Source organism: Pieris brassicae, chromosome 1 (genome assembly GCF_905147105.1).
Source record: "Pieris brassicae chromosome 1, ilPieBrab1.1, whole genome shotgun sequence".
Taxonomy (NCBI): Eukaryota; Metazoa; Arthropoda; class Insecta; order Lepidoptera; family Pieridae; genus Pieris; species Pieris brassicae.
In genome coordinates, this window is record NC_059665.1 from 1,107,051 (window position 1) to 1,123,908 (window position 16,858).

Genomic DNA, 16,858 nt, shown 5'->3' on the forward strand with positions numbered 1-16,858 from the left:
AGGAGTAGTATCGAATTGCAATCATCGCAACTAATTTTATTAGAAAATTCATGGCTAATTTATTAAAGAACTTCGTAGGCATCTACCCGTGACACAAAATCAATAAAGCTGGTTATTTACTAAAACAGTTAAGGTTATTTTAAATGACTATAAAATAGAAATAAATAAAATCTTACTTGCTGTTTAAACGCAAACGCAAACTCAAAAACTACTTGTCAAAAACCACTGTGCACAGCTCCTGAATAGAGCGTTCTCATTTCAAAATGGAATCTACCATTAAGGCGATTCAATTCACCTGCCAAAACATCTACAAATAGTTTTCTTACTAAGCTCAATTTAGCATATCAAACATCTATAGTAGCGTTAAACAAAAACAAACCATCAAAACATGTTTTTATTTCTTAATTATTTCCAATTCAATTCGACATGGAAAAGCGGATTACGTAAGACTCCGTAGTCGATTTTTTATTGCGACATTAAATGAGGAACCGCCTACACTGGGTTAGAGCATTAACGTTGTATAGCGCGTTCATATAAATTGTTAAATAACCTATAAAACACGATCTGCTACCAATTTTATAGCTCCCTATGTTGATAAATTTATTGCAGTTAGTATGTTTAAACTTTCATATGTCATTTGTGGATTTAAAGTGACATGGAAGAAATCCCTTAATAGGTTTTCGACTGAGATTATATATTTGATTAGTTCAAATCGATCGGCCTTCTATGCCTGACGAAGATTCGCGATGTTTTCTCCAAACGAGCTGATGTTAATCGCACATAAAAGGAATAATTGCATGGCCAGATATAGAACTCTTGACCTTGCGTGTCTACATAAGCTAAAATCGCTAATAGGCAAGTTGATGTATGAATTTTATTTTGTTTTAGAACAGTTTGTTTTAGTTCATGTCAGGTGATACCACATGGACACTCTAAATGCCAGAGGGCTCACAAATGAGTTGCCTATTAAGAATTGGTACGCTCATTTCATGACCCAAGTCGAATTGAAACCCTATTATATTTGTTCACCGTTTCGGACCCAAAGCCCCCGAGTTAATCTCATTGAACGAAAAGCCTATTAGGTACAATGTAAAAGATTACTTTCAACCTAATACTTGGAAAAGAGTTGCCCTAGTTCTGATTAAAAACGATATTCTTAAATTCATTCGTAATTTTTGATATAACATCACGCACGCCTGGACATTATTTAAAGCAATTTAGCCTATCTCATACATAATGTAATATATTACTCCAGAAATCTGAACTTTTGTTTTATGTCACAGGAGGCAAACGACCAGGAGGCTCACCTGATGTTAAATGATACAGCCGTCCATGGGACAAATCCCAGAGGGAAGCAGACTAGCGAGCAGCGTTGCCGGCCTTTTAAGAATTGGTTTTATTTAACGCTCTTTTCTTGAAGGACCCTAATTCGATTGGGTTCGGAAATGTTTCAATGGGCAGCTGGCTCCCCATATTGGTGGTGCACGCAAAAACTGTCTTAAAACACCCCCAGTTGTGGAACGACGGAAGTCGAGGTGATACGGGTGGAATGTTTTATTCTGCCTCGATGTCCGATGATGAAACTCAGCTGTATTTGACTGAACACTAACTTTAAACCAAGATAAACTCCAATAACAAATTGCAGGAATTGACATTAATAATCTTATAAGGAAGTTGTGATTACATAGCAATCTTCTTATTAAGTTTAACAAAATTTAAATTATTATCTGTAACGTTCCAGACGACTCGAGATAAGGTTTTTATTACGCAATACGACAATACGGCAGTTTTTTGCTTGTATTGCGCAATTTACCGCATCATTTATATTGTAGGTGTTACTATTTAGTACAAATTACAATTTTTAACTATGCATAAGTATTACTTTAGTCAACGAATTATGAGGTTAACGTACACAGTTCAGTTAGTTAATTTCTTGTATTTTTTATCAAGTTTTTCCGATTTAATTTCTTAGGTTTGTTTTGTTTTCCTGTCAATTTAGTATCGCCTGTTAGGGTAGAGTGTTTTTATAACTTTATAAAGTTAAAATAACGGTTATTGTTAAGCACCCGAAAATTTAATTAAAAATATTTTAACAAAATCGCCATTAATGCGATCTCTATATATATAATATAAAATATCACTTCTGTGGATTATATATTATTACTAATACAATTGTATGGAATTCTTTGTACAATTAAAAACATTACGTAAACTTCCGAACCAATCCGACACAGAGATCCTTCAAGTAAAGAGCGTATTGAGCTGGTCTATGGGCCGCGACATCAGGTGAGCCTCCTGCCTGTTTGACCTCTGTTACATAGAAAAAAAACCGTACGTACTCCGTCGCAACTAATTGAAACGTTACAATATAAAACACTTTAATAAAACTTGAGCTGTTGCCCAATAGGGTTAAAATACAGATTGTAGAAAATGCGCACCAAACGTAAAAGAATTAAGATATTCACATTTTGTTTTAACGCAATATCGTATTTCACAATAGCCATTCATCATTGAGACGACTGTAAATCTCAAATTAGGAACATTGTAAAGTTTTACTGACTCGCCACTCAGGTACGATTCGTGTTCCCTTCGAAACAATAGACCAAAGATTGGTAGTTATTATTTATTCTTTGACAGCTGTGATTTGTGAGTAACGCGCTTATGGACTCTCAGTACTTCTGTGTTTAGAAAAAAAGACCACACAAGTAAATGCCACCGGCATTTACGATGTTACTCGTAGAGAAAGTCGAAACGTTAATTTCTTGTTAACTCCGTATAAGTCTTAAATATGGTATGCATTTTGCACATTTGCAAATTCACGCTTCGTAAATGCAAGTTAAAACAGAGCGCGAGCAAAACACATAGGGGGATGAAGTAGGTGCACTGGCGCAAAAATCACTCACAAACCCTTCTAACAAACGTCATCGGCGGCAATTTTGCCCACTTCCCAGAGCTGGATAAAAGAATTTCACACGGCGGGTGGCGACAAACGCAATGGCTCCATACATCGGACCATTGTGAAGTGCTATTGGAACGAATTGTAAATCGGATCATCGCCCGGTGACGCCCAAACGATTCATCGAAACAATCGCATTGAAACTCCGTCATTATGCAACACACAAAGCCCAAAGAAATCCTTAAAACCGTGATCTTTTTGCATCGTAAATCACACGAGCGGTGTCCGTTGGTTTTTTTTTTTTTATTGTCGGTCAGCTGGACGATAAATAACTGTATGAAAGACTTTACTGTTACAGTATATTTAAATGGGACATTAGGCATTTTATTGTTTTCGACATTTTTGATATGTGGCATTTTTGTTCCGCATTATTAAGGCCAAAAATGATCGGAACACAAATTCGCCGCCTTGTTTTCGCTATAAGCAGGAACAACAAGGTCGCATTCCTGTATCAAAACCCTCAATCAATTAGAAACCAATTAAGAAAGACAAAAGCTAATTAATAATGCAGATTCCATAGGCAGAGACAAAAGGATCCCGAGGTATTAAACTCGCAAGATGCGTGAGCGCGTATTGTTCGGCATTGTGCTGCCAATGACAGATAAGAGGCGTAATGAGAGAGGAATCTAACCAGGGATGTACTGCACGTGCGTAGAACTTTGAAGACTTCTGAGGTCCTACGAAACAAAGAGGCCCCCGTTGAACAATTACTTCATAATGTAATCGTTAGAACGTCTCGTACTTTCGTCTTTAGAAAAAAAACAACCCTTGTAGGATCATTTTTCAATCTAATAAGCAAGTAGGCAGCCTTCTGTGCCTGGTACACACCATCGATTTTTTGGGTCTAATGCAAGCCGGTTTCTTCACGATGTTTTCCATTAACGTTCGAGCGAATGTTAAATGCGCACATAAAAAGAAAGTTCATTGATCTAGGGATCGAACCTACGACCTTAGGGCAATAACTGCTCCAAAGCGTCTCATTAACCGAGTTTAAAAACAAATAAGTTAATATTCTTGAACAATGCAATAATTAAAATAGCATCCTCAGCTTTCATACAAATGTTGGGGGCCCAAGAACAAAAACGTTTACACTGTGAAGCCCCACAGGAAATGATAATCTAAAATCCGGCCCTGTCCACAATGGAATATCTCTGCTTCACCGGTAAAGCCAATTTAATATTATGGGCATCGTGTACACGTTTTGAAAGTAAATTAGTGGTGAGAGGAAAAACATTTCACGATTTAACCAAACATATTGACTTTGATAATCTTACAAAAAGTTAGCAAAAATATTATTTTATGTTCTCTCGTTCTATGCTATTAAAATGAATGTTCTACTGTATTCTACTCATGTGATCCAAATGTACACTTTCTATACTATTTAACTGTTCAATGTCCAAATTTATATTTATTGACCAGGGTACACATAGTGATGAAATGTTAAGGCATAACCTCCTAACTTAAGCCACGCAACGTCCGCACAGCTGCTCGACTGGTTTGTCCACTTCGGATTGATTTAACGTAAACGCGCGATTGAGCCTCCTTCACGTTGCTCATCGCCTGGTACATTATTATCGGTTAACTATCTTTAGATTAACATTATGGGTTAGCATTATGTAGCTTTTTATGATGCTTAATCCTACTTTTAATTTGTGTTTACTCAATAATTATTCTGAATAATAATAAAAGCTTCATAGCATTAAATAGGTGTACTAGTTTTTTCGTCGTATGTGGCAAGCCGACAGGTGAACATAATTTCATAGATACTCATACATTTTTTTTTTAATTATGGTAAAGCATGCCACTTTATTTATTTTAGTTAAATGTCATTTAATTAGTTAGTATTAGTAAAGTCACAAATTAGGTTTGAAATTATCTAAAAACAATCACACAATACCTACTTAAGAGTTGGGGACTGACTAAATATTTGTAAAATGTTTAGGCCAAAGTTTTGTTAATGATAAAATATATGTAATCATAATTTTTTTTAGGAATCTGCACCTTTTACAATGTTTAAATATGTAGAATATATAGATTTTTTAGCTGTGTCATTTATCTAAAATATTATTTTTTATATAATATATTATATAATCTTAATTAGACTTATATAATGTAGTTTATCATTATAAAGATAATAGTCAAATCTGTACAGGTAAAACAAAGTAGTGATATACTTATATATAATAATATTCAAATCATATGAGCATATCAATATAAAAAATTTATAATATATAAGTAGCATAATTTAATAATTATAATCTAAGTTGAGAATGCCCTTGAATGATAAGGAAATAACCATCCATGAATACTTAAGTGATGTAAATTATATTCCTTTTTATTATGCTTTTATGAATAAAAATTTACATATAAAAATTTTATTTTTAATATTTTTTTATTTAATTGACATGTATAATGCATGTCTGTGTATGGGGTAGTATAAATTAATATTATACATGCACCAACCGTCAGAAAAAATATCTTTCTGCATACAAATTAATTTAGAGTAACAAATATTTTGTATTTTATTTTAGGTAAAGTGTAGTTTTAGTAGTAGTAAAACTGAAACTGTTTCTTCTAGATATGAAATAAAACTCATTTTATAGATGAATATTGTGTAACAGAGACAATAATACTGTCTTATAGAACTTACCTGACATAGAGGACTGATAATCCATTCACAATCCTTCTCCAGCCAAGTGGAACATTAATGCTCTGTGGGATTTCACTTTGTATAGTTCTTTCCGACTCCTGCACAGAAGGCAACACAGCAAGCACAACACCCTCAGCAGTCCGCACCAACTGGGGGCTGCCCTCATTATCACTTATAGACCTATTCAGTATATTTATACTCTGATTCACTATAGACTGGTGAGTTACACTCTGTTCTAATAGATGGTAGTTCACATATTTTCCTAAATCTCTCTCACTGTTTTGCACTGAATCACTAGGCACACTTATGGGCATATCCGTTCCACATCGCTGGAACTCACCACTGTCCAGCTGTAAGTATTCACTGTCCCAGGTGGTTCTCTTGACACTGGGCCGTTCTTCACTTCTCTGCTCCTTTATGAATGTTGTCTGTGAGTCGACGAATTTGTCTGGTTCACTGTAGGGTTTGTAGAAGTTCCTATCGTTATAGACGGTTTTGGCGGGCAGGTTCTCGTAGAGCGCGTCTAAACGCTGCGGCGGGGTGTCTGGGCTGGCGGCGGCCGCCTCTAACTGGCGGGGCTCCGCCACGTACAGCAGCACGCGCGGCGCTCCAGCCACGCCCGCCCGCGCCGCGGCGACACTCGCGGGCTTGCTGGACATCTCGCACACACATCACACGCCACATGGAACACCCTCTCACGATACCACTCCAGCACACGACCCGCCTGACCCGATATGAGCATCGCTCGCCGCCCGCTCATCGCTCCGAACCCAAACACACTGCACCATCCTTTACTTGACGAGTTTATGACGTCCAAAACAAACGTGACAGTTTTATGGGGGAGCCTCCTTCGACCCCATTGTACTTTTATTGCAGCAAATAAAATATAATGACTGTTCACTACTGTATCTGATCGGCTAGCTAGGATCCATATTGACACTTCGTAAAAAGGTCACTGATTAAAAATGTTTTTTATTATCTAAACAAAACACTTCACATCGAATACACGGCGAAAACTGTAATGGTTTTTTTAATATTTCACAATTAAAAACATTATTTTTGAATGTTTTATGATTGTCGCATATTATTAACACCGTTTTAAACGCTACAATTGAATAGTTGAATACGACACGGTGACGAGTGAAAGACTCTGAGCTATTAAATACGACTAATAGCTAAAGCCTTTTAATATGATTTCTTTAAATGGCTTCATGGGTGCTTTAGAATATGTCGGGTTACATTTAGTTGGGGCTACTTCCAATAACAAAAGCAACCAATAAAATCTTTTTGTGTTGGTTCAGACAAACATTTGATTGGTTTAAATTTACTGCTGTGTTAACAAGAAAACGTTTTCATATGAGAGAGAAACATAGAGCTTTATTAAATGAAAGAGATAGCAATGGTGTACATGGCAAGATGTATGAAGGGGGAAGAATTTGACTGTTTGACTGACCATTCGCGAATAACCATAGCATATGAAACGCAATGTATTGATACTTCAATTACAAAATATCGCTATTGTCATCTGCACGTCATTGTCACTTCTGAGAAATGTTGCCCTATTGGAGCATAAAAAATTAGGAGATATAAAATTGTTGAAAATACGATTGGAAACATAAATTTTCTTTACCATTATAAGTATTAACACCTCAAGTAATAGAGAGAATATGTTTAAGTTCCTTAATAAATACTCATAGTTTTCCTCATAAACATCATAGTTTAAACGCAGTTACGATGTTTATAGGTTTTATGCTCACTTATTTCATATTTATATAAATTGTAATTAAAATTTGTTTTTATTAATTTACAATTTATTAAATTTACAGATAAATAATTACAGATATATTTATAATATCTTAATCATTAAACTTAAATAGTTCAGAATTATTATTAAAAAATGGACAAAACTATATTCACATTATTATTTGTAAAATGCTTCAATATAGCATACTGCTGCAAATATCTATAAAAACATTTATTAAGTAATTTTTACGTAATTTTTAATGAAACATTTTTTTTAACGGTTTCGAGTTCAGTCTGTCAGCTGTCATCCAAAATGTGTAAACAATAACCTCAACTGTAATCTCAAGCACAGGTCTCAAACATGTATTTTTATAATTTTAATATTTGAGGTTACTTTTAGACGAACGTAAAATAGATTTTAAGGATAAACATTGCAGTTATTATTATATTTTTAACTTGAACCTTAATTTGCATAGTGCACGAATCAAAGGTAAAGTAAAATTTGATTTTCAAAGTCTTGTCTAAACAAATTAATAACGCCATGAAGCGAAAACATAATCAAATCGATGCAGAAGAATCCAAGTAAGTTCATAATATCTCTTATTTTGTCAAATAACTTGATCTTTGTTATTAATATCTTATATTTTCCACAGGTTATCGTCATTGCTATTTAACAAAACTAAAAAGTTTACTGAAAAGTTAAATAGCAATGTAACGAGTCTTAGTGAAGTTGATCGAAAACCTGCTTGGATCGACGATGATGATCGTCAGTTTAAAGTAAACACTGTTATTCCTAAGGTTAAAAATGATGCGCTGTATACAGAAAAACTTAAACAAAAGTATGAAACTCTCATTGGAACACCTAATTGGGCGAAAATTAAAGATGCTTCAAAGAATGTTGAATCTGAATCAGATATTGTTAAGACAGTTGGTCACTTAGACAAAGAAAAAGTATCGAAATTTGAAAAAAACATATTGGAGATAAAAAAGAGTACAACAATTACACCACAAAAAGGTGCCATTACAACCTCGTTAAAGTTTCATCCAAAGGTTAGCGCTGTAATGCTGGCAAATACATCAGGCATTGTTTCATTGCATTCATTGGATGGAAATAACAAACTCCATAGTTTTAAGCTTAAAAGTTGGACAATATCAAGTACACACTTTAAACCTGATGGATCAGAAGCTTATATATCAGGTGTTAGACATACCTACTGCATTTATGATTTAGTTAAGGCCAGTACTAAAATTGTCCAACTTCCACATGCCTTAAAAAAGGCTGTTCATTTTAAATTGTCCCCTGATGGTAAATTTATTGCTGCATCTGAAGGATTTAGTGAAGTTTTTATTATTTGTGCTGACACAAATGAACTTATAAAGAATATCAAAAATAATTCAAATGTAAAAGCATTGACATACAGTCACGACTCTAGAGAACTTTACTGTTTTAATGACCTCGGTGAAGTCACTGTTTGGGATATGACAACAATGAAACCAATTAAGAAATTTTTCGACAGTGGATGTATTACACCTTCAAGGATATCAATGAGTCACTGTGGGCGACTTTTAGCAACAGGGACAGCTGAAGGAATTGTTAATATTTATGATACTGCTGAATTAACAACAACTAACCCTATGCCATTAAAAACTATTTCGCATTTAACTACAAAAATAACAAACATAACTTTTAACCCAACCTCAGAAATGTTATCAGTTTCATCAAGTTTCCTTCCAAATGCCTTAAAAGCTCTTCACATACCGTCATATAATGTTTTTCCAAACTTTCCACAGAGAAATTTACAACTTATTGAAACAGTTGGTTTCTCCCCAAATGGTGGTTTCATGGGTATTAGTAATAACAAGGGTATTGTCAATCTGTTCAGGTTGGGTCATTTTAAGAATTATTAGATTTTTGATGTTTTATAGTAGTTTTATTTGAAACCAGATATAGCTAACCCTAGGTTGTTTGAATTACAAGAAATAAACCTACAGGAAATATTGGTATCTGAATATCTTTTATTTGAAAAAATTCTTTGTTGCCATCATTTAATAACTTCAAATTAGTAAAAAAATCAGAAAAGTGTTAAACTACTTAAACAAGTTTTTAATGCCATGTTTTTTGTGTACCATACTTGTTGGTTGTTAGTTGTCCTGAAACCCAATGACACCCAATAGTCTTGCATTAGATGGATAATATTTTTAAATGAATACCAAATTTGTATTTAAATGTTTATTTATTGAGTTACAACAAATTTAAGCAGTTACACAAATTCAATTCTTTCTACCAGGCCCTATATTAGATGATCAAACAGTCACCAAAAAACTATTAACTTTTGTAAGTTAAAATATAAATTATGCTAGTGTTTATTAAGACGAGACCAGTGAATCAAAGACAATATTGATATGCTTTAATCTTGTAAAATGCTGTTTGCTTTACAACTCTGTTTATACATATCCCAATAGATAATTATGGATATATATACAGCTTGTTTCAAGTATATAACAATGGTATATGCAAATTTGTCCGATACAATATTGGCTTTGATGACTTGTCTTTAACATTAACTTAGGTAATATTCTAGAAAAATTAAAATCACAGAACTTTGAATGATACTAGTCTTCGTGACGCCCAGGACCTATTAGTTTAAAAGGTAACTATTGCATAAAACAATTATTACTAAAAGTACTAGTAACTTTTGAAATTAAATCATCTAATTTCGACAGAAACACATTTTATAATTTCCAGCAATTCTTTTTATATCAGACACAAGTGTGCGGGACAAATATTTTCGAAAGTGCCAGATTATAGTCTAACTTATTTATTGCTAACAGATGGGAAATCCCGCTAGATTTATCAACATTTTTTTTATTCAAGATGATATATCTTATTGTAAAATAATACATTTTAATCTTCACAAATTTTCAATGAACTTTTATCTGTTGTGTCTGTGTACCTGTATTCTTTAATAAGAAAAATTATGAACAATTAAAGTTAGGGTAAAATGCATAAATACAAGGAGTTGATTGATAGGTATTGGCAAAAGCAGAAGAATTGCTGCATCTGACACATGACAAAAGTGTCTGGCACACTTAATGTCTAGATATAAACAAACCTTAAGTATATTTTTCACATAAAATTAACTTGCAAATAAATGAAAAATTAATATTCAAGTTAGCAAAATTTATTATTATGTATAGACCAAGTTATATATAAGTAAAATACTTCAAGAAGTGATGTATGTATGGAAATGCGTCATGATAGTGTTATAATTAAACTATTAAAATACAATATTCCATACAAGTTCCAATACATGCGTCAGTGTTTAGGGTAAACAATTATATCTAGATCTTTTTCTAAGGCTTCTTTCTGATGAATTCAGCAATTATCTGAAAGAATAAATATTGTTAGTGAGAAAGATATTAAAATATAGGGGAAAACTATTCTTTTAAAGCTGTGGTTCTATTATTTATAATATTACTAGAGACTATATATATGGAATGTAATATAGTCCGAAAAATAAAAATTATCAATTTTCCTTCAAGTCTAATTTTCACTCCATTTTACTTCAGCTAATTTAAAGCATATTATACCACCCAAAGAATATAAATATTCTTTTTCCAATTAAATATCTCATAATTATGAAGGTGAGTAAAAAATTGTCCGGTGACTTGAGCTTTAACCAACATTTTGGTATACCTTAGCTTGTGGCACACTGCACACGGTTCACTCCAGGTCCGTCCTCCTCTTCATCATAGGTGTTGTGCTGCTGTCGCCGTCTCCTCAATTCTTGTTCCGGATCCAGTTCTGCTAGCTGACACTCTTCAGCCAGTTCTGGAATCTCAACCTGTAAAAACAAGTACGTGCTATTAAATAACGTTTGAAGTATATAGGAAATTCTAAGACTTTGTTCCTGTATCAGTAAAAAACTAGCTCAAAAAGTCACTTCATACCTAAATTGGAGAAAAACGTTTTCATTTCACGAGTTTTATAATTTTTATAAGTGGATATTTATATTTTAATTAGTGGAGATTTACCTTTTTATAGGTAATTTATATTTTACACATTTAATTAATTATAAAAATATATTAATTGTTCTATACATAATATGGATTTGCATTTTAAAAAATATTACAGAAATTATCGCTTCAGGTGATGAAAATCTTTTCTCTTCTCTCTCTTATTTAAATACTAGATTTATAGATGATGAGAGATGTACTATTGAAAAACATCCAGACTTTATAAACTCAAAGTAACTTTAAGTAACCAGTACACTTATGAACGTCGGAAAAGAAGTTAAATTAATTCTAAATTAATATTTACCACCAGTTCGCAAGTCAAGGCCGTAGAGCGGGCAAGAAACTTTCCGCCACTCTTTTTAATGACTAAGTTTTGAATCATACAAATTGTTTGAACTACAGTAAATCAATCCCAAGGATGAGGATCATTTAAATATTCATTAAATTTATAAAAGGCTTTATTGATTTATTTATTTTAACGAGGGCATTTAATTTATTTAGTGATATCTCTAATTTCGTTTGGGAGTTTGTTGTAAAAACGAATGCAATTTCCATATAAGGAGTGATTTATCTTCTGGAGCCTGGTTGGTCGTACACTCAAATTGGTTCTGTTTCGAGCATTATACTGGTCACCATTTGTTTTAAAATAGTTTAGATTTTTTTATACATACAAGGCTTCAAGAATATTGACCAGATAGTGTCATAATATTTAATTCCTTAAACTTATTCCATATAGTCATCCATAAACCAGTAATGATTCAAGTCTTACCATTGGTCTAGGCGGAAGGCAGTTCTCAAGAGCTGGAATGATCTCAGGTGGAATTCGTGCCGGGAAATTAACTAGGAATTGAATGATGAGTAGGCCCTTCTCAAATGGATTTTTGTACATTGGCATACCTGTAATTAATCATTTAAAATAAATAGAATTTATTAGCTTTAAATTTTTACCACATTTCTAAGAACTAAATCTAAGAATAAGGTAAACATTCTGTTGAATAGAACTACAATTTATTTATATAGAGAATGCAATGTTCCAAAATGTAAATCATTATAGAAGTTGACAAGACATTGTGAGAGATTCGATTCAAACTTGAAGAAAACAATAAATGATTAATGTCAAATTTTTTTTATTATTATTTGAAAACTGATGTTAAATTTAGAAACATATATAAATATTTGCATAGTGTATATGGCATTCTCTATATGAATAAATTTTATTTTATCACCTAAATGCATAATTAAAACTTAAGTCTATGGTATAACTGTTAATCTTACCTTCATTAAGAACACATTTGACTTCCCCATGTTTGGTGACTTCTCCAGGCAAAACGGTTATCACAATGTCTCTCTCATCCAAAGTTCTAATCACTTTTTGGAAACCACAGAGTGCCTCCACTAATTCTATATTCAGCCTCACAATCAGATCATTGCCGGTACGTTTGAAAACCTAAAAATTCAAATGTTTGGATAATGAAGTAAAACATTATCAGGGCAGCTCATTTCAAGTAAGCATTTCAAAATATATAATTACATTATGACTTCTTAGACATCTGCAAAATTTCAATAATACACCATTCCGAGCAAAATATAGTGATTTTAAACTAAACTAATTATATTTTAATACATATTATATAGTGATTTATTGTGCCAAGTCATGCATTTATATTTATCGTCAGCGGCAGTGACGTAACCGCTAATGAGAAGCATTTACACCAGTGTTCATTATTTTTGACCGAATTTAACATTGTTGATATTTTTATGTATAAATTAATTAATGAAATGACATTGGTATTTAGTGTAAGGACACAAAAACTACTATGATACTTTCTATATACATTTGTAGTACATGCACTAAACTACTTATAAGCATACAGATATGTTACTATATCTGCTCTAATATATTACTGACAATCGTAAACATCAATTAAGTTTTGACAATTAAAATTATTTTTTATAGGATTTCTTATGGATTAATTTATTTTATTAAAAATAACACAGCATATCAAATTAAAATATTAATTCAATTACAAACTTACTATGAATGACAAACAGATTAACTGTTTTCATCATTACTGTAACATAGCTAATTAATATTTACTAATAATATATTTAAACACATATAGCTTTTTAAGAAATACTTACATCATGCTCCTTTTCATCAAGCACAATAATCAGGTCTCCGGGTTCCAAATCTGGCTCCTGGTCACCTTCACCGCTGAAGACAATCTTCTGACCGTCAGTCATACCCTTGTCTACGTGTACATCTAGAATCTTGCGATCACGTACTGTCTTACGGCCCTAAAAATGTAATTTATCTTTAGGAAACAGAAAACCTTGCAAACATTGGAATAGGCAGTTAAATATTTATATTGAGCCTTTGGTTTGCTATAGAGGTAATAATTGTTAACACACCAAAAATTTTAAGGAAATAAAAAAATCATATTCAGTGTTAAATGTTACAAAACCAATATTGGTAAAAAAAAAAATTTATTTTAAGTCTGCATTTTTTTTTAAATTAATTTATAACACTACTCCGCTGCCATATTGTCCAGGGAACTTTATATAAGACTATAAGTCTGCATTTACATTGGTACCCGTTTATATAACACATGTTATATACATACCTGACAAACTTTGCACCTGTCCTTAGGGTCAATGATTTCTCTCTTTCCCCGACATTCTCCACAAATAGTCTGTATTTGCTGTATCATTCCAGGACCTAGTTGCTGAATCTGTACTTGCATACCAGTGCCTCTACAGGTGGTACATGTTTGAACAGCACCCTAAATAAAATTTTCATTTAAATAATACATTTTATTATTTATTAACTTTGTCTACTACATAATGTCTGTGTTAAATTTTTCTGGACATGTTTACTGAATAAAAACTTTGGCATTACTGTAGAATATATAAATGTAATTAGTAACACTCTATTGCTCAGATGTTCAGGCAGTTTGTAATTACCCATCAAAAGGTTTGTTTGGGTTAGAAGGAAGTCTGCCTGTAAGGTCTGTTACCTACTTATCTATAAAAAATAATACTGCAGAAATAGTTAGTTAAAAGTGTTACATTCATTCTCTCATCTTGATGCAGACATAATTTACCTTTTTTCCGCCCCTGCCCTCACATTTCTCACAAATGACGTTCTTCTGCAATGCCAGTTTTCTGACGGCACCTCTGTACAGTTCTTCTAGAGTAACTGACAACTGATGGACTACATCTTTGCCTTTCCTCTCGCGACCACGTCTGTTACCACCACTGAAGCCTCCACCAAAGAACATATCAAAGAGATCCATTGGTGATGACATGCCACCACCATCAACACCACCTTCTTTCAGGGCTTGTTCTCCACCTATTAAATACAGATTTTAGATACATTAGAAAACACAATATGTAAACATAGAAACAATACCAGTACCTCAAAAGATGTAAGTAAAGTTAATTAATTTACTGTGGTTCTTCTTTAGAGAACCATCTATAAAAATGTGAGTGGTGGCACAATGACCTACTCAAGTAAAACATAAAATGAAAATATATAAATATACTATTACAACATAACTATTCAAAGTCAAGATGTATTGTTCCATGTAAGAGCTTGTTAGTAAATACAAAGACATTCTATGGTGTTGTGATACTGAACAATTTATTGAAGTTTTGATTTAAAATTGTGGTATAGTTTAAGATTCAAATATGCCACAGACTAAAATAACGTATTTACTCAGTAAAATATAAACTATTCATAAGACAAATGTGATTTGCAAGAAAAGTATACTATAATTAATAATTCAAACTAATTATAGCAAGATTATACAGTTATAATATAATATTACTTCTAAAGTACTCTTCAAAGACATGAGCAAATGATTCTAAGACATTGATTTTTGTCAACATAATAGAGCATTGTCCTTTTTAAATATAAAGATGACTATGTAAAAGGGGCTCAGATAAGATGCCTAACACTACTGTTAAGGCATGTGTTTCATAATGATTAGAACAATGGAATAAAGTTCATAGTTATTTTTATAATTAAAAAAGTTTATTATATGTATTATTACTATAACAAAATAACAATATAATATTAATATAAATAATACAAATAATAATACCATCATACCTTGGTCATAGATCTTTCTCTTCTCTGGGTTAGAAAGGACTTCATACGCTTGTGAAATTTGTTTAAACCTCTCACCCTCATTTGGATTTTTATCAGGGTGATATTTAAGGGCTAATTTTCTATATGCTTTCTTAAGCTCATCTGATGTGGCATTTGGTTTTACACAAAGTATATCATAGTATGTTGTTTCCTTCACCATCTTGTCACCTTAAACAATAGAACAATCTAGTTACCATAGTTAAAGACTACAAGCCTATACAAATTTTATATAAAAGTGGTTTTTATATAACTCTAACCACAACCTGGTACCAGAAAATCTGTATTTGTGGGTAGCCGTAAATGCCGTAAACACAATGACGATATTAACCTATAATTATTTTAAAATGTTGAAAACTTAGGAGGTTAAAAGAAGAGAGTGATTCAAGCATAAAATATAACAATGAAATTTATTATGAAGTTTAATCTTCATTCATGAACAGAATGTGGTTATAAAGAAAAAATCATGGAAGTTGATTATCGACCAAGACCAATATTAAAACATAAACTTAATTAAAACTATGGTTTCTCTAAAACGGAAATAACAAACAAATCTGAGGTGTAAAAGTTGGTATGATAAAGCTTAAACTATAATTACTTGACTTCCATGAAAGATAACTTACAAATTCGCTAAGTTTGCATCATGCGTGAGATTTTATAATTGAATTAATATTATCCAGAGTAATTCTCCTTACCTTAATCAGGCTAACGTTTTAGGTAACAGGTAATAACAGTAGAAGCGTAGTTTTCCAGAAACAACGATAAAACAATTTTGATTTTTGAACACGCGACACGAGCACTTTAGCGTACTAAAACTCAATAGCGAATGACCACTGACGTTTCGCAGAACGAAATAAGCATAGAAACTTCTTCACTATGAATTTACGCAAAAGTCGATCAAACATGTGTAGTTTCTAGAATGTTCTCCATTTTCCAATACACGGTACATGGATGAAACTAAATACTTTTATTTTTAACGTATATTTAAAAACTCTCCTTTTTGACTTATTATTAAAATTTTAGGCTATTTAAAATTAATATTAAGTTATTATCTTATGTCTTGGCTACTTTAGCAGTTAACTTGTTGCTTTAATTTAATGCGTAGAATTGAACGTTTTTCATTTGCTTTACACAGATGAGGGTGAAACCAAAGATTAAAATAATATCCTCGGCATATATATACAAAACAATATATAAATAATGTTTAAACATTTAGGCTGATATATATAACAGTGAACAAAATAAAGAATAATTTCATGTCTTTGTTCTAAACGAAATATATAGTCGGTTGTATTAATGTCAAAAAATATTGAAAATGAAAAGATTTTTGACCAGTTAGATA

The 16,858-nt window shown here is 32.2% G+C and overlaps 3 protein-coding genes across 4 annotated transcripts in view; 1 reads left to right on the forward strand and 2 right to left on the reverse strand.

Moving 5' to 3' along the window:
* The window catches only part of LOC123708128, a 93,450-nt gene extending 86,520 nt beyond the window's left edge, over positions 1-6,930 (reverse strand). The window contains exon 1 of one of the 2 annotated variants that reach the window (XM_045658654.1): positions 5,607-6,928. In XM_045658654.1, the coding sequence (XP_045514610.1) occupies positions 5,607-6,265 (659 nt within the window). In that variant the 5' untranslated portion in view covers positions 6,266-6,928. Of the gene's footprint in view, positions 1-5,606 lie in introns of both variants that reach the window. The other variant, XM_045658664.1, reaches the window with a different exon arrangement.
* A 732-nt stretch (positions 6,931-7,662) lies between these two features.
* Positions 7,663-9,270, forward strand: LOC123708170 (U3 small nucleolar RNA-associated protein 18 homolog). The gene is made up of 2 exons (XM_045658715.1): positions 7,663-7,931; positions 8,003-9,270. The coding sequence occupies exons 1-2, from the start codon at positions 7,891-7,893 to the stop codon at positions 9,255-9,257; spliced, it is 1,296 nt and encodes a 431-aa protein (XP_045514671.1). The 5' UTR covers positions 7,663-7,890; the 3' UTR covers positions 9,258-9,270.
* A 1,245-nt stretch (positions 9,271-10,515) lies between these two features.
* LOC123708177 (dnaJ homolog subfamily A member 1) lies at positions 10,516-16,399 on the reverse strand. Its single transcript, XM_045658728.1, has 9 exons — positions 16,212-16,399; positions 15,481-15,687; positions 14,471-14,718; positions 13,991-14,149; positions 13,509-13,664; positions 12,642-12,813; positions 12,136-12,263; positions 11,047-11,194; positions 10,516-10,736 (listed from the first exon to the last, which is right to left on the reverse strand). Exons 2-8 carry the CDS (start codon positions 15,677-15,679, stop codon positions 11,048-11,050), a joined length of 1,209 nt encoding a protein of 402 aa, XP_045514684.1. The 5' UTR covers positions 15,680-15,687; positions 16,212-16,399; the 3' UTR covers positions 10,516-10,736; position 11,047.
* Positions 16,400-16,858: the final 459 nt, after the last annotated feature.